A 17,637-nucleotide genomic window follows, 5' to 3' on the forward strand; every position below is an offset into this window, starting at 1 on the left:
CCTATCTCAAAAAAAAGAAGAGTTTTTTTCATTTCCAAGTTGGCTAAACAAATTTACAAGGACAGGTATTAAGTTTCATCAATTTTTGCCTCTTGAGGTGATTTTTTTTTTTGCCTATTGAGATAATCTTACAGCTTTTCTTTTCCATTCTGAAAATGTAATAAAATTAACTGATTAACTTTTTAATGTTAAACCAATCTTGCATTCTTGGAATAAAGCCCATTTGGTTCTGATGCATTATTTCATTCACATTTCACTGGTTTCATTAAATAATATTTTGGTTAAAGTTTGTATATATGTAATCATGAGAAATACTGGCCTATAATTTTTTGTTATTTTACTTTTTCAAGTTTTGGTCTCAGGCTTTTCTGGCCTCATAAAATGATTAGAAAATGTTCTCTCCTTCTCTGTTGCTTGACAGCATTTGTGTGTTATTGGAATCAATTTTAATTAATGAATTAATTAAATTTAATTAACTAGTGAAACCATTATGGCCTTGGATCCTCCTTTGTAAGAAAGTTTTTAAATTACAGATTTAGGCTGGGTGCAGTGGCTTATGCCTGTAATCCCAGCACTAACACTTATGTAACTGGAGCCCCAGAAGAAGAGAAGAGAGAGAGAATAGGGCAGAAGGAACAGCCAAGAAATAATGGCCTAGAGTATTCTAAATCTGAGGAAAAATTCCAACCCACAGATCACAATGCCCCACAAACCTCAATCAGGAGAAATACAAAGCAACTACTTGTAGAAGTGTTATAATCAAACTGCTGAAAACCAAAGACGGAATGTCCTGAAGCATCAAGAGGAAAAGACATGACCTTCAAAAAGAACAAAACTCGTAACTATAGATGTGCCAGCGTGGACGGACCTCACAGACCTCACGTGTATCAGCGTGGACGGACCTCACAGACCTCACGTGTATCAGCGTGGACGGACCTCACAGACCCCCACGTGTGCCAGCGTGGACGGACCTCACAGACCCCACGTGTATCAGCATGGATGGACCTCACAGACCCCACGTGTGCCAGTGTGGACGGACCTCACAGACCCCCATGTATCAGTGTGAACGGACCTCACAGACCTCACGTGTATCAGTGTGAACGGACCTCACAGACCTCACGTGTGCCAGCGTGGACGGACCTCACAGACCCCCATGTATCAGTGTGGACGGACCTCACAGACCTCACGTGCATCAGCGTGGACGGACCTCACAGACCCCGCGTGTATCAGCATGGATGGACCTCACAGACCCCACGTGTGCCAGTGTGGACGGACCTCACAGACCCCCATGTATCAGTGTGAACGGACCTCACAGACCTCACATGTATCAGTGTGAACGGACCTCACAGACCTCACGTGTGCCAGCGTGGACGGACCTCACAGACCCCCATGTATCAGTGTGGACGGACCTCACAGACCTCACGTGCATCAGCGTGGACGGACCTCACAGACCCCGCGTGTATCAGCATGGATGGACCTCACAGACCCCACGTGTGCCAGTGTGGACGGACCTCACAGACCCCCATGTATCAGTGTGAACGGACCTCACAGACCTCACGTGTATCAGTGTGAACGGACCTCACAGACCTCACGTGTGCCAGCGTGGACGGACCTCACAGACCCCCATGTATCAGTGTGGACGGACCTCACAGACCTCACGTGTATCAGCGTGGACGGACCTCACAGACCCCACGTGTGCCAGTGTGGACGGACCTCACAGACCCCCACATGTATCAGTGTGAACGGACCTCACAGACCTCACGTGTGCCAGTGTGGACGGACCTCACAGACCCCCACATGTATCAGTGTGAACGGACCTCACAGACCTCACGTGTATCAGTGTGAACGGACCTCACAGACTTCACGTGTATCAGTGTGGACGGACCTCACAGACCTCACGTGTGCCAGTGTGGACGGACCTCACAGACCTCACGTGTATCAGCGTGGACGGACCTCACAGACCCCCACATGTATCAGTGTGAACGGACCTCACAGACCTCACGTGTATCAGCGTGAACGGACCTCACAGACCTCACGTGTATCAGCGTGGACGGACCTCACAGACCTCACATGTATCAGCGTGGACGGACCTCACAGACCTCACGTGTATCAGCGTGGACGGACCTCACAGACCCCACGTGTATCAGCGTGGACGGACCTCATGGACCTCAACATGCCAGCGTGGACGGACCTCATGGATCTCACGTATGCCAGCGTGGATGGACCTCACAGATTTCATGTTGGGCAAAAGAAGTCATAAACGAGAGAGCACAGACTGTTCCCCAAATGTGAAATCTGAAAACAAAACTGGTTCATGGTTGCAGGAGCCAGAATAGGTGTGACCCCTGTGGGGTTCTCCCGAGAAAGGTTAACAGGAGCTGACCGGGGACTGGAAACGTCTTCTGTCTCAAGTGGACTACGGCTACGCAGGTGGACACGTGAGCAAAATTTCATCCACATGTACAGATAGGATTATACACTGCGTGCCCTTAACTGTAGTTATGTAATCTCTCAATAAAAGGAAAAGAAAAATACTTGATTAATTAAAAATACTTAATTAGGCCGGGCGTGGTGGCTCAAGCCTGTAATCCCAGCACTTTGGGAGGCCGAGACGGGCGGATCACAAGGTCAGGAGATCGAAACCATCCTGGCTAACACGGTGAAACCCCGTCTCTATTAAGAAATACAAAAAACTAGCTGGGCGAGGTGGCAGGCGCCTGTAGTCCCAGCTACTCGGGAGGCTGAGGCCGGAGAATGGCGTGAACCCGGGAGGCGGAGCTTGCAGTGAGCTGAGATCCGGCCACTGCACTCCAGCCTGGGTGACAGAGCGAGACTCCGTCTCAAAAAAAAAAAAAATAATAATTAATACAAGACGAAGAAAGAAACAAAAGAATCAACACCACCGTGGGATGAAGCATGAAGCTGCTGCAGACCCTCTGAATCAAGTCACTTTCCTGACTCTCCCATTGGCCGGCAGCTGCTCATGCTCCGGGGGGGCCAGGCCCCCCTCCGCCGAGCTCCTCTCTCTGGTGGCCACTGCCAAGGGAGTGCTGAACCCCTGGCCCCAGGAAGAACTGGGCCCTCAGCAGGGGCAGGAAGGCCAGGGTCAGCCTGTGGACCCCTGGAGCGGTGAATGGTGACGATGAGAGTCAGTGAGCCAGGAGCTCTGGGCCCAGGCACCCCTCTGCCAGTCACTCGCCAGCTGCCAGGAGCTCTGGGCCCAGGCACCCCTCTGCCAGTCACTCGCCAGCTGCCAGGAGCTCTGGGCCCAGGCACCCCTCTGCCAGTCACTCGCCAGCTGCCAGGAGCTCTGGGCCCAGGTATACCTCTGCCAGTCACTCGCCAGCTGCCAGGAGCTCTGGGCCCAGGCACACCTCTGCCAGTCACTCACCAATGACAAGAGTGAGGCAGGTGTCCCAGCTGTGAAACAGACAAACCCCACCTGCCTGTCTCGGGCTGTGGGGGGCCCAAATGACATCATACCTTTCTGGATTTTGAAGATACACAAGACAATGCTACTTCCTAAAGGCCCCCTGAGGGGGTATCATCCTCTCAACAGTCATCAGGGGCCTGGTGGGACAGGCAACAGAGGGCCTGAGCACCCCGACACCCGTAAGGCACCCCAACATCCAGGCACACACCCCAATACCAAACAAGCATCCCAGACATCCAGACAGGTGCCCCAATACCCAGCAAGCATCTCAGCACCCAGACAGAAGCCCCAAGATCCAGACAGACACCCCAGTACCCAGCAAGTATCCCAGACATTCAGACAGGAGTCCCAATGCCAGGACAGGCAACCCAACACTCAATACTCCACAGGTACCCTGATGCCCAGACAGGTGACCCAATTCCCTGAGGCTGCACTGCCCCGGAAGCTCCTGCAGTCCGCGCTCACGGCTCCGACACGTGCTGGGGGCCTGCGCGAGTCTTACTGAACGAGGGAGTAGTACTGCTGTGTCAGGTCCTCCCACTCGGCCTCGGTGAGGTCCTCCGCGGCGTCCGCCGACATGTCGATGTCCTCATGCTCCAGCTGCCCCAGGTAGGCCTGGCACACCTTGCACGCGATGTCCACAAGCTGGCCCGGGAGACCCCTGAGCTTTGCCTCAGCATTTTCGGCATCTGAAACCCAGACACAGGCACATGGAGTGGGAACCCCACCCAGGGACAGCCCTGCCCGCCTCGAGGGGTGAGGCCTAAAGCCATGGACAAAGTTCGCTCCACTCCCTCTGTGCCCCAATACCCAACAAGTACCCCAGACCCCCAGACAGGCACTCCAATACCCAACCAAGCTTGTCTGGGCGGCCACCCTGGATGTCACGCCTGTGTCTGGGCAGGTGACTTCCTCCCTCCTGAATGGTCCCAACCTCCAATGGCTCTGTGAGTGCTATGTCCTCACAAGAAACACATGGACCCCGCCAGACCCTCAGCTCCTCAGTGGGCCCCACCGCCAGACCCTCAGCTCCTCAGTGGGCCCCGCCGCCAGACCCTCAGCTCCTCACAGTAGCAATTACTGATAAGTTCAACGTCATTAAAATGAAAAACTTCTGTTCTGTAAAGGACAATATCAGGATGTCAAGACAACGAGAAGACGAGTCATAGATTGGGAGGAAATACTTGCACACATCTAATAAAGGAATATTACCTAGAGTATACAGAGAACTCTTGAAACTCAACAACAAGAAAACATAATTTTATTTTTTATTTTTATTTTTTTAAGACAGAATTTTGCTCTTGTTGCCCAGGCCGGATGGCAAGATCTTGGCTCACTGCAACCTCTGCCTCCTGGGTTCAAGTGATTCTCCTGCCTCAGCCTCCAGAGTAGCTGGGACTACACGTGTGCACCACCATGCCCGGATAATCTTGTATTTTTAGTAGAGATGGGGTTTCACCATGTTGGCCAGGCTGGTCTCAAACTCTTGACCTCAAGTGATCCACCCACCTCAGCCTCCAAAGTGCTGGGATTACAGGTGTGAGCCACCGCACCCAGCAAGGAAACAATTTTAAATGAGCAATCTGAACAGTCACCTCGCCGAAAATACATACAGATGGAAAACAAGCATATGAACACATGCTCGATATCATATACCGCTATGGACTAGCAATTCCATATCTACAAGTTTTTTCTATAAAATACCCTCAGAAATTCACAAGGAAATGGAAGCTGGGCACAGTGGCTCATGCCTGTAATCCCAGCACTTTGGGAGGCTGACACAGGAGGCTCGCTTGCTCCTGAAAGTTTGAGATAAGCCTGGGCAACACAGTGAGACCCTGTCTCACAACAAAATCACGACAATAATGAGACACTAATACAGACCCAGGAGAATGCTGCAAACAGAACACTGACCACATCAAAGGCTTGTGAGGATGTGGAGAACAGGAACTCTCCCTCATTGCTGGTGGAAATGCAAAATGGTGCAGCTACTTTGGAAGACAGTCTGGCAGTTTCTTACAAAATGAAACATACTCTTGCCATGCCACCCAGTAAGTGCATTCCTTGGTATTTACCCAAATGAATTCAAAACTCATGGCCACACAAAGACCTGCACACAGATATCGTATCGAGAGAAACGTTATTCATGATAGTCAAAACCTGGAAGTGACTGAGATGTCCTTCAGTAGATGAATAGACAAGTAAACAGTGGTGGATCCAGACAGTGGAATATTACTCAGCCCTAAAAAGAAATGAGCTCTCAAGTCATGAAAAGACCTGGAGGAATCTGAAGTGCGTATTACTAAGTCGAAGAAGCCCATCTGAAAAGGCTCCATGCTACGTCGTTCTAACCAAATGGCATTCTAGAAAAGGCAGAACTGGCCGGGCGCGGTGGCTCAAGCCTGTAATCCCAGCACTTTGGGAGGCCGAGGCGGGTGGATCACAAGGTCAGGAGATCGAGACCACAGTGAAACCCCGTCTCTACTAAAAATACAAAAAATTAGCCAGGCGCGGTGGCGGGCGCCTGTAGTCCCAGCTACTCAGGAGGCTGAGGCAGGAGAATGGCGGGAACCCAGGAGGCGGAGCTTGCAGTGAGCCGAGATCGCGCCACTGCACTCCAGCCTGGGCAACAGCGTGAGACTCCGTCTCAAAAAAAAAAAATAAATAAATAAATAAAAATAAAAAAAAAAGCAGGGCCGGGCGCGGTGGCTCAAGCCTGTAATCCCAGCACTTTGGGAGGCCGAGGCGGGCGGATCACAAGGTCAGGAGATCGAGACCACAGTGAAACCCCGTCTCTACTAAAAAAAAAAATACAAAAAATTAGCCGGGCGCGGTGGCGGGCGCCTGTAGTCCCAGCTACTCAGGAGGCTGAGGCAGGAGAATGGCGGGAACCCGGGAGGCGGAGCTTGCAGTGAGCCGAGATCGCGCCACTGCACTCCAGCCTGGGCGACAGAGCGAGACTCCGTCTCAAAAAAAAAAAAAAAAAAAAAAAAAAAAAGCAGAACCATGGAGACAGGAAAAACATCAGTGGTAGCCAGGAGCTCGGGGCAGGGGGATGAAGAGACAGAGCACAGGGAGTTTTAGGGCCAGGGATCGTCTCTGTCTGATGTTGGAATGGTGGATACATGGCATCATACATTGTCCAAACCTGTAGAATGTGTAACACCATTTGGGTTACCATGATGTGTCATTGTAGGTTCACCAATTGTGTTAAAATCATTAATTAGGCCGGGTGCGGTGGCCTGTAATCCCAGCACTGTGGGAGGCCGAGGTGGGTGGATCACCTGAGGTCAGGAGTTCGAGACCAGCCTGGCCAACGTGGCAAAACCCCATCTCTACTAAAAATACAAAACATTAGCCGGGTGTGGTGCTGGGCACCCAACTACTTGGGAGGCTAAGACAGGAGAATCGCTTGAACCCAGGAGGCGGAGGTTGCAGTGAGCCAAGATCACGCCATTGTACTTCAATCTGGGTGACAGAGCAAGACTCCATCTCAAAAAAAAAACCATTAATTAGGAGGCCATCAGACTGAGGTGGCCCAAGTGACCTGGTCTCCGACAAACGCAAACCACAACCTAACTCAGAATTGAAAACGAAACTTAAGCACAGCCAATCACAGGCAACCAGCTGGGTTGTCACTCAGCACAAACAAGGCCACCGCTCCAGCGTTCACCAATCAGGATTTATTTCCTCCGTTTCCACGTTTACCTAGAAGGGTTTTCCCCTCGGTGGAGCCCTGCAGCCGTCTGATTGGCACAAATCACTGTTTGCTCAAATACACTCTAAGAGTCTAATGCACCAACGTTCATCTGTCAACAGCTGAAACGCACTGCTTTGGTGGGGGATGCTGGCGGTGGGGGAGGCACGGGGGCAGCAGGGTGTGGCAAATCTTGTACCCTCTGCTCAGCTGTGCTGTGACCCAAAACTGCCCTAGAAAGTACATTTTATTAAAACCAACCACCACAAAAAAGATTTGGGTTTTGTCCAAAAACACGACGGCTGGTTCACATCCCTGTGCCACCCAGGGCGCCTCTCCCTGGGGCTTCCTGTGTCCTCTCCCTGGGGCTTCCTGTGTCCTCTCCCTGGGGCCCCTTTGGGGAGACTCAGGATGTGGCGTCGTGGTGGCCGTGGGGCAGGGCAGGCTTCTGACCACAGGCTGGAACCACATCCACGGCACGGGACTGTGGCGGTGAGTGTGGGACTCAGACGTCCCAGGGCTGCGTTAACAGCCAGGTGCTTTACAAACGGGGTGACTTTGACGTTCAGCCCCACGGTTAGAAGAGAAAACCCATTTGCCATGAGAATCGAGACAGTCTGAGGCATCGCTGCATCCGGTCCCGGCTGCCACGACCCTCAGGACTGACCACACCCAGGAGGCGGGAGGGACCCTGTGGAGTCCCCGAGCTCTGGTGGCCTGGCCCTGCCCTGCCCCGGCCCAGCGCACCTTGCCTGCTGCTCAGGTCGCTGTTTCCGGCCTCCTCCCTCCGGCCCCTGGGCTTGCTCCTGCCGCTCCGGCTGCAGCTCTGGTGGCTGACCACCCACTTGAGGATGCTGGATGCCATGGTGCGCCGGAAGTCTTCTGAAAGGACAGCACGGCCTCGTCCCATCTGCCCAAGCCGGGACTGGGGACTGGAGATGGGGCCAGGGCAATGGAGGCTCCCCGACCCGCCCCACTTCCCGCCCTCACAGCCGGTGGGGCCCAGGCCTGCTCCCACACCCCCACTCTGCCCGTCCTTCTCCCTGCAGCGCCTCTGTGACTGCAGCCATCCAACTGTACCCCTCGGCCTCCAACCATGGAGCCTGCCTCGCCCCAGCTGCTCGCTGCGCTGTCCACAGGCCTAGTGCAGGACCACACACTCCCTGCCTGCTGCCCTCCCTCCCCGGGGTCCCCGGCCCCTGTACTGCCACGACCATGGCCATGGGAGGCCTCTCTCCGGTCCTCTGTCCTCAGACCCGGCCCCATCAGTCTGTCTCAGTGCCGGGGGATCTTTCTAGAAGCCTCTCTGCTGACCGCCCTGGGGTCCTCTGCCATCTCCTCACTTACCCAGGAATTCCCGCTGCTCGCTCTCGGTGCAGAGGCTGTAGCAGCGTGGGAAGAAGGAGTCGGGGTTGGCCGGGACGTACCAGGGCAGGCTCCGCATGTTCACGCACAGCCCGATCTCCAGAGACAGCAGCACGTTAGGTACGAGGGGCAGCTCAGCTCAGCTCCGCCTCGCTCACAAGGCGAGGACAGACCGTCCACCTCGGACTTGCCTGGCCATGGGGCACCACACAGCACCCCTAGGGCGGATCCCTCCCCCTCCCCAGACACACGGTCCCCCAGGGCCCCAGGCCGCCCCCTCCAGCCGGTCCCAGCAGTGGGTATGTGGATGTGCAAGCCAGGCTGAGACGCATCCTTGAGGCAGTGGGGGACGTGGCAGGTCCCGGGGAATGGGGAGGCTGCAGCTGAGGGCACCGAGGGTGGTGGGCACTGGGGCTCCCTCCAGGCCCCTAAACGGGCCACAGGATGTCCCACAGCTCAGGCCCCAGGAGAGGGAGGACCGGCTGCAGGACCCGGAATGCGGCCACACGCCCAGCACTGCCCACCACACATGATGCAGCACTGGCCATTAGAGAGGCATATCGTGAAGTCCCCGCACCCCAATGTCTGGTCTGTCACCGTGTTAAGGAAAAAAAGCAGCCGGCCCCCAGAAAACACAGCACACGCTGACTGGCTGTGCACACCCCCCAGAAAACACAGCACACGCTGACTGGCTGTGCACACCCCGCAGAAAACACAGCACACGCTGACTGGCTGTGCACACCCCCCAGAAAACACAGCACACGCTGACTGGCTGTGCACACAGGGTCTTTGAAGGGGCCGTGTTTCCATAAGCAGCACTGGCGCTGGCCTGACCCTGGGGTATTAGGTGCAGCAGGGAGCCTCCGCCCCACGCTGTGCTGAGGCAGCCGCACCTGGACTGCTGAGAGGGACCTCTGTGCCAGGGAAGCCCCTCTTCCTGGACCCCTCCCTCAGCAGGGTCCCCACACCCTGCGTCCTGGGCAGGCCCCACCCCCGGGCCTTGGTGGGAAGGGTATGGAAGCTGCCTTGTGCAGGGCTGGAGGCTGGGGGAGGTGGGGGAGTGCCCAGTGCTGCGGGGAACGGCACCTCTTCCCCTGGGGACCCACAGCCCTTTCAGCATCCAAAGCCCTGTGGCGGCCCCCACTCAGCCCCATCTTTGGCCTCTGTGCTCTGAGGAAGGGGCTTCTGTGGCTCCGGATTCACCCAGAGACACAGAGCAAAGGGCACAGGGGTGCAGGGGGTGGGGTGGGCACTGAGTGATTCTGGCCACGGCCTTAGACCAGGAGTCCTGGGAGGCGCCCAGGAGGTGGCTGGTGGCTGCCGATGGCCACCTATGGTCACTGACCAGCCACCGAGGGTCCCTAATGGCTGCAGAAGCCCCTCCCCACCACCCTTGCCGGCTCCCGCCACGCCCAAGCAGCTCACCTTGGTGGTGAAGGAGGCCGTCTTTGCGTAGTGGTTCAGCATCTGGTCGCAGGTCAGGCTGTGATAGTCAATGGCGTCCCTCTTGATGGTCCAGAGGAGGTACGGCATCTCGTTTTTTACCAACCTAGACTGGCAAGAAAAATGTCTTTATTGATGCTCAACATCCAACATTCACACCACCCAGGATGGGACGGAGCGAGGCCACCATCAGCGGATACATGGCGTGCAGCGTGAGGATCCCAGCCGGGCTCTGCTGCGGGCAGCAGTGCTCCTTGTGGTCCTCCTGTGCACGGGATGTGGGGCGCAACCAGGACCACGCAGGGTTTCCACGGAGGGGCCTCGGGCTCTGGGGAGCCACCCCGATGTGGGGCTGCAGGTGGGGCCTGAGCCCTCCACACGGGGTCTACGTGGGTGTGGGGATGCACCACTTGTCGAGATGACACGACACTTCATAACCCAGAGCTCACAGTCCCCAGGACGGAAGCCCCCAGGCCTGCACTGTGGGCCCTGCGCACCCCTCCCTGAGCCCCAGGCTCTGGCCTCCCGCTCCTGCCCTGCTGATAGAGGGGCTGGGCGTGGAGCTGGGGGTGTGTGGTTGGTGCTTTTCTGTTTACAAAATGGCATCTGTTAAGTCAAAATTCCAACCAGGCTGGGTGCAGTGGCTCACGCCTGTAATCCCAACACTTTGAGAGGCCAAGGCGGGTAGATCACCTGAGGCCAGGAGTTCAAGATCAGCCCGGCCAACATGGTGAAACCTCGTCTGTACTAAAAATACAAAAATTAGCCAGGCTGGTGGTGGGCGCCTGTAATCCCAGCTATTCGGGAGGCTGAGGCAGGAGAATCACTTGAACCTGGGAGGCAGAGGTTGCAGTGAGCTGAGATCGCACCATTGTACTCCAACATGGGCAACAGAGTGAGACTCCATCTTACAACACGCCCCCCCGCAAAAAAATATGTACGTGTGTGTGTGTAAATAATAGCACACTAACTGCTAACCACTAACCACTGTAGGGGTGAGAAACAGCATCATCAACAGAGCTGAAGTTCCCCAGCCACCCCCACCAGGTAACTGCCACCTGCAGCTGTCTCCTCCAGGCGCAATGACCAGAGTGTTTCTGTCTCTCCGGAATGCATGTGTTATAATCCTCACTCCCAGGGCGATGGCATAGGAGGCGGGCTTTAGGATTAGGTCAGGAGCCTGAGCCCCTTACGATGGGCTTGCACCCTTACAAAGAGGCCCCAGGACGCAGAGAGAAGCCAGTTGTCTGTGAAGCAGGACACTCTCAGAGAGCCCAGCCACACTGCCCCGACCCAGACTCCAGCCTCCGGAACAGTGAGGAATGTTCTGTTGTGTCCACACCACTGCCCACGGACCTGTGGGAGCCGCTGGAGCACCCACGACGCTCTATGGGAAAGGCACTGACTCCAGGAACCTGGAAGGACAAGCTCACTGGTCGTGTGGGAGGCGCCTCATCAAGTCTGGGTCCATTTTTCTATTTGTCTTTTCATTACTGATTTGTGAGTTCTTCATATATTTTGGACATTTGATCTTCTAAATTTTAAGTACTGCAAATGTCGCCTCCCACTCTGGTTTCTCTTTCGTCCTCTTTATGGTGGAGGGTTGGGAGCCCTCAGGGACTAGGCTGGGCTGGGGAGGTGGGGAGGCGCATACTGCCGTGTTGCTGGAGACCCCAGCTCACTCGCTGGCCAGGCCCCATCCTGCAACACACCAGCCGAGCTGTCCAAGCCCTGCTGGGCCTCAGTGCCCTCAGCTTCCACGTGCACGCGGCAAGCCAGCCTGGTGTGGGTGGAGGGGAGCTGGGAGGACAGGGTCCACTCACTGCACAGCGGCTCATCCAGCACCAAAGGGTTCACCCCACCCCTGGGGGCGGCCAGGTCCTGCTGCCCGGTCAAGGGGCCCTGCTGTGACTGGGGCTTTGCCCCCGCTGGGCTGCCATCCCCCTAGGACATGGGCGGGTGGGCATGGAGCAGGGTGGTGGTGTGAGAAGCCTTGGAGAGGCGCGGCTGACCACAATGCATGCAGGGGATGCCCACGATGCACGCAGGGGACGTACCATCACGTTGTGGATGTCGTCTGTTTTCTCCAAGGCCATTTCTTGATTTTCTTTGACTTTGCCACATGTAACATCTGCCAAGGAAACACAGGGGAGGCCTGAACATGGAGCCTCAGCCAGACTTCCCACGCCGTGTCCGTTACCACCACCACAGGTAGGACAGCAACTTGTTTACTTCCAGAAACCTTGCTCCAGGTGGGGCCTTCCCCTGGTGGAGCAGGTGCCTTTGTGGGTCCTGAGTCAGGCTCGGGGCGCTCTGGCAGCCCCCATACATCCAGTGAGCGTCCACTGCATCGAACCTCCCCAGGGCTGTGACAGGGCTTGGGGGCCCGGGATTCCTGGAGGCCCAGGTGTCCCCGGGTGTGGAACGGTGGAGACAGCCCGGGATGGGGGTGGGAGTGATAGAGGCTGAGGGGCCACGGGCAGGGTGGAGGAGGAGGGGGACATTTGATTCGGGTCTCAATGGGGCCGAGAGGACACAGACACAGCTGTGCAGATGTCAGCCAGGAGCAGCCAGCGCCGCGGGGGCCTGAGGAGTGGACTTCGGGGACCTGGGGCTGGAGGAGGGACGGCCGGGGTCAGGCAGAGAGAGGATGACAGAAATCGCCCGGGCAGGAGGAGGCCTGGGCGGGGGCCACAGGGACTCTGAGAAGGGAGCAGGGCTGGGGACTTGAAAGAGTTTGCCTGGCACGACCATCTGGGGCAGTGAGGCCAGGAGGGCGATGGAGACCTGGGGTCGGAGACACCCCATCAGGCACACCAGGACCAAGGGGCAGGCACCACAGTCAGGCCAGTGCCGACTCCCCCTGCCTGTGACAGACACACACGCCCTGAACTGAGACGCGCGCCTCCGATACGCTACCAGCAACCCCAGCACCTTCGTCCTCGACATCCGGAATGACCTTGGGCAAAAAGTGGAACTTCTTCTCCACCCAGCCCTTCCTTCGCAGAGCGGCCCGGACCACCGGGTAGTGTCCGTAAATAGAGAAAATCTTCTTCTCCTAAAATGGCAAGAGGATATTTTATTTTATTTCAATCATTTTTGGGGGACAGGCAGACTTTGGTTGCATGGATAAGCTCTTTAGTGCTGGTTTCTAAGATGTGGGGGCATCCATCACCCAATAATGTAATTTTTTTTTTTTTTTGAGATGGAATCTCGCTCTGTCACCCAGGCTGGAGTGCAGCCTGGCCAACACAGTGAAACCTCCATCTCTACTAAAAAATACAATCTCTACTAAATAAATCTCTACTAAAAATTAGCTGGGCATGGTGGCATGCACCTGCAGTCCCAGCTACTCGGGAGGCTGAGGCACAAGAATTGCTTGAACCCGGGAAGCAGAGGTTGCTGTAAGCTGAGATTGTGCCACTGCACTCCAGCCTGGGCAACAGAGCAAGACTTCATCTCAAAAATAAGTAAGTAAATAAAAGGTAATGTCAGCCAAGTCCCCACAGGGAAGAGGCTGCAGCTCGGGGACACAGTGCGTCAGAGACCAGACAGATAGATTCCAAGTCCCAAAACAAATGTCCTTTTAAAAAAATGTCCCCCTCCCCACTGAGTCCCAGGGAGCATTTACCTTAATAGCTTTTTCCGTTAACTGCCTTGCTATCTTATATCTGTCTAATCTGGAGGAAGAAGCCAAGTCTTGGGAAATTCCTTGTTTTAATTCTGCAAAAGAGAAAGAGGACATCAAATCAAAGGATAAGGCATCCAAGGCCGGGCGCGGTGGCTCACGCCTGTCATCCCAGCACTGTTAATCCCAGCACTGTGGGAGGCCGAGGCGGGCGGATCACCTGAGGCCAGGAGCTCGAGACCAGCCTGGCCAACATGGTGAAACCCTGTCTCTATTAAAAATACAAAAGTTAGCCGGGCGCAGTGGCTAACACTTGTAATCCCAGCACTGTGGGAGGCCGAGGCGGGCGGATCACCTGAGGCCAGGAGTTCGAGATCAGCCTGACCAACATGGTGAAACCCTGTCTCTACTAAAAATACAAAAGTTAGCCGGACATGGTGGCTCATGCCTGTAATCCCAACTACTAAGGAGGCTGAGGCAGGAGAATCACTTGAACTGGGAGGTGGAGGTTGCAGTGAGCTGAGATGGCGCCATTGCACTCCAGCCTGGACAACAAGAGTGAAACTGTGTCTCAAAAAAAAAAAAAAAAAAAAAAAGACATGCCTCTGATGAGGCCAGACATGAAATGGCATATTCTGAGAGGCGCCATCCATAAGCCAGCAAAATTCATCCACAGTCCACAGTGATGGAGACCAGAGCTGTGAGAGAGGGCGTGTGGCCGGACGCTGGTCCACGGAATGGTGGTAGAAGTGTCAGAGGTGTGTGAACCAGAGCAGCTCCATCTTGAATAGGGGCTGGGTAAAATGAGGCTGCATTCCCAGATGGTGAAGGCGTTGTAAGTCATAGGATGAGATAGGAGGTTGGCACAAGATACAGGTCATAAAGACCCTGCTGATATAAAACAGGTTGCCGTAAAGAAGCTGGCTAAAGGCTGGGCGCGGTGGCTCACGCCTGTAATCCCAGCGCTTTGGGAGGCCGAGGCGGGCGGATCACAAGGTCAGGAGATCGAGACCACGGTGAAACCCCGTCTCTACTAAAAATACAAAAAATTAGCCAGGCGCGGTTGTGGGCGCCTGTAGTCCCAGCTACTCGGGAGGCTGAGGCAGGAGAATGGCGTGAACCCAGGAGGCGGAGCTTGCAGTGAGCCGAGATGGTGCCACTGCACTCCAGCCTGGGCGACAGAGCAAGACTCCGTCTCAAAAAAAAAAAAAAAAAAAAAGAAGCTGGCTAAGACCCACCAAAACCAAGATGATGATGCCAGTGACCTATGGCCGTCCTCACTGCTGCACTCCCACCAGCGCCGTCTCAAAAAACATAAATTGAATTAAATTAAGAAGCTCTGATTATCAAAAGGAAGCATGAAGTGACTGACAAGCTGCATCCATCTGACAAAGAGCGTGTATCCAGGACATACAGAGAACTCCTCCAAGTCCGTGAGGTCACAGAGCAATCTCACCGCGGCCTGCAGACCCAGAACCACACTCCGGAAGGAAGAGCTCCAAATGGCCAATAATCAGGTGAAAAACAGCTCAACACCTTGAGCTGTCTGGAAATGCAAATTAAAACCAGTGAGATTTAATTAATGCAAATTAAAACCACACCCACCAGAGTGCCCGGAGTGGCAGTGAGGACACCCACTGCTGGTGGGCACGGCGGAGGTGGGGGGCCACCGGAGCTCTCAATTGGGCCCTTAAATGGTTGGGGGAGCTTCTAAAGCTAAGCATGAGCCCACCCTGTAACCCAGGCGTTGACCCCTAGGGAGCATTTACCCACGAAGAGGAGCCTGAAGAGGGCAAGGGCAGGAAGGAAGAGAAACGCGAGTACAGGGCCCCCCATGACCCACCAAGGGAGCCCTTCACACCCACACGTTTAATTTCCCAGTTTCCCAAGAAGCTGGACAGTGGGATCGGGGTGCAGGAGGCAGGAGCCAGCGCCCCCCAACACTCCTGGGGTCCTACACCTGGACTGCCCAAGAGAAGGCACCTGGCTCTACAGCTCAGTGAAGTGCCCGCCCCCGGATTCCCCGATTTCCTGGCAGCAGGCTGCAGCCAGCATTGCCTCTGAGCTCGGGAGCTGCAGCACTGCTCTGGGCGAGTGGCTGGTACGCAGGCAATACACGATACGCACTATTTTCTTCTCTCCCGTCTCCGTTGGAAGAAGCCGACCAGAGCCCCTTCCTCTCTGGCTCCATGCTGGCCTCCGACAGCTCGCCCTTTGCTCCTCTGGACCCTAGAGGGGAGGGTGTGGTGGTTATGCGGAAACCGGGAGGGTGTAGGGGGCCCTGGGGATGGAGAGGGTTCTGAGGCCCATGCTGAGGGTCAGGTCTGGGGTTGGGAATCAGGTCTGGGTTGGGGTCAGGTCTGGGTTGGGGGGTCAGGTCTGGGGTTGGGGGATCATGTCTGGGTTGGGGGATCAGGTCTGGGGTTGAGGGTCAGGTCTGGGTTGGGGATTAAGGTCTGGGTTGGGGGATCAGGTGTGGGGTTGGGGGATCATGTCTGGGTTGGGGGATCAGGTCTGGGGTTGGGGGATCATGTCTGGGTTGGGGGATCAGGTCTGGGGTTGGGAGATCATGTTTGGGTTGGGGGATCAGGTCTGGGTTGGGGGAATCAGGTCTGGGGTTGGGGGATCATGTCTGGGTTGGGGGATTAGGTCTGGGGTTGGGGGATAATGTCTGGGTTGGGGGATCATGTCTGGGTTGGGGGATCAGGTCTGGGGTTGGAAGATCATGTTTGGGTTGGGGGATCAGGTCTGGGTTGGGGGATCAGGTCTGGGATTGGGGATCAGGTCTGGGTTGGGGATCAGGTCTGCACTGGGGTCAGGTCTGGGTTGAGGGTCAGGTCTGGGTTGGGGTGAGGTCTAGGTTGGGGTCAGGTCTGGATTGTGGGATCAGGTCTGGGGTTGGGGGTTAGAACTGAGTTTGGTATCAAGTCTGGGTTGAGTGGCAGGTCTGGGAATTGGGGGTCAGGTCTGGGTTGTGGGATCAGGTCTGGGGTTGGGGGTCAGGACTGGGTTTGATATCAGGTCTGGGTTGAGCGGCAGGTCTGGGAATTGGGGGTCAGGTCTGGGTTGTGGGATCAGGTCTGGGGTTGGGGGTCAGGACTGGGTTTGATATCAGGTCTGGGTTGAGTGGCAGGTCTGGGAATTGGGGGTCAGGTCTGGGTTGTGGGATCAGGTCTGGGGTTGGGGGTCAGGACTGGGTTTGATATCAGGTCTGGGTTGAGCGGCAGGTCTGGGAATTGGGGGTCAGGTCTGGGTTGTGGGTATCAGGTCTCAATTGGGGATCAGGTCTAGGTTGAGGGGGAGGTCTGGGCTGGGGGGGCAGGTCTAGGCTAATGAGGAGAGGTATGGGGTTCTGAAGGCGGAGGGGAGTGGACAGTTGTGGAGTTCCCAGAAGATGGGGGAAGGTGGGGAGAACAGCTCTGGGCTTTCGAGTGCGGGCGGGTGGGTAGAGGTGGGCAGGTGTCGAGGGGGAGTTCTGTGGTTCCGAGCGAGGATTCCGAGTCTGGGATTCCTAGAGGGAGGCATCTAGAATTCGGAAGCCCGGGGCGGGGAGAGGGGGTAGCCTGTAGCCTGGGTTTCGAGATGTGGGGGGCGGGTCTGGGGTTCCGAAGGCAGGTGTGGGGGAGGGATCCGGTCGGACGAGCCTGGGGTTCCGCGGTCGGGGGGTCGTGCTCACCGGGGACCGGGTCAGTGGCTCGCACCGCGCCGCCCGGCGTCCTGGGGTTGCCCGGGGCAACGTGCTGGGGCGGCCACGCGCATTGTGCACCCCCGGTGCGGCGGCTGCTGGGCCCGGAGCCTGGGGCTGTGCGGCGGCGGCGGCCCCGGGGCGTGGGGCTGCGCGGGCGGCGGGGGACGCGGGGGCGCTGGGGGCTGCGGCGTGCGGGGGGCGCGGGCCCGGACCGGTAGCAGTCGGCGGCGCTTGGGCTGGGCCCGGGTTGGGGTCCGGGTCCCGGGCTGCTGTCGGAGCAGGCGCGGTTGCGGGGTCCGGGGCGCGGGACGGTGCGCGCCATGGTGTCCGCCCCGGGAGGGCCCGAGTGTAGCCCCAGGTCACGCGCTGCGGCCCCGCGCCCC

At 56.4% G+C, this 17,637-nt stretch overlaps 1 protein-coding gene across 5 annotated transcripts in view; it reads right to left on the bottom strand.

Annotated features, from left to right (window-relative positions):
• LOC105489766 (tubulin tyrosine ligase like 8) overlaps positions 1–17,637 on the bottom strand; it is a 37,856-nt gene extending 20,219 nt beyond the window's left edge. For 2 of the 5 annotated variants that reach the window (XM_011754836.3, XM_011754839.3), the window contains exons 1-9: positions 17,243–17,636; positions 15,694–15,795; positions 13,570–13,661; positions 12,858–12,996; positions 11,996–12,069; positions 9,921–10,049; positions 8,478–8,592; positions 7,878–8,012; positions 3,936–4,122 (exon numbers count right to left, since the gene is read on the bottom strand). In XM_011754836.3, the coding sequence (XP_011753138.2) occupies positions 3,936–4,122; positions 7,878–8,012; positions 8,478–8,592; positions 9,921–10,049; positions 11,996–12,069; positions 12,858–12,996; positions 13,570–13,661; positions 15,694–15,795; positions 17,243–17,576 (1,307 nt within the window). In that variant the 5' untranslated portion in view covers positions 17,577–17,636. Of the gene's footprint in view, positions 1–3,935; positions 4,123–7,877; positions 8,013–8,477; positions 8,593–9,920; positions 10,050–11,995; positions 12,070–12,857; positions 12,997–13,569; positions 13,662–15,693; positions 15,796–17,242 lie in introns of all 5 variants that reach the window. The other 3 variants (XM_071080788.1, XM_011754837.3, XM_024795387.2) reach the window with 2 other exon arrangements.

Source organism: Macaca nemestrina, chromosome 15, assembly GCF_043159975.1.
Source record: "Macaca nemestrina isolate mMacNem1 chromosome 15, mMacNem.hap1, whole genome shotgun sequence".
Classification (NCBI taxonomy): Eukaryota; Metazoa; Chordata; class Mammalia; order Primates; family Cercopithecidae; genus Macaca; species Macaca nemestrina.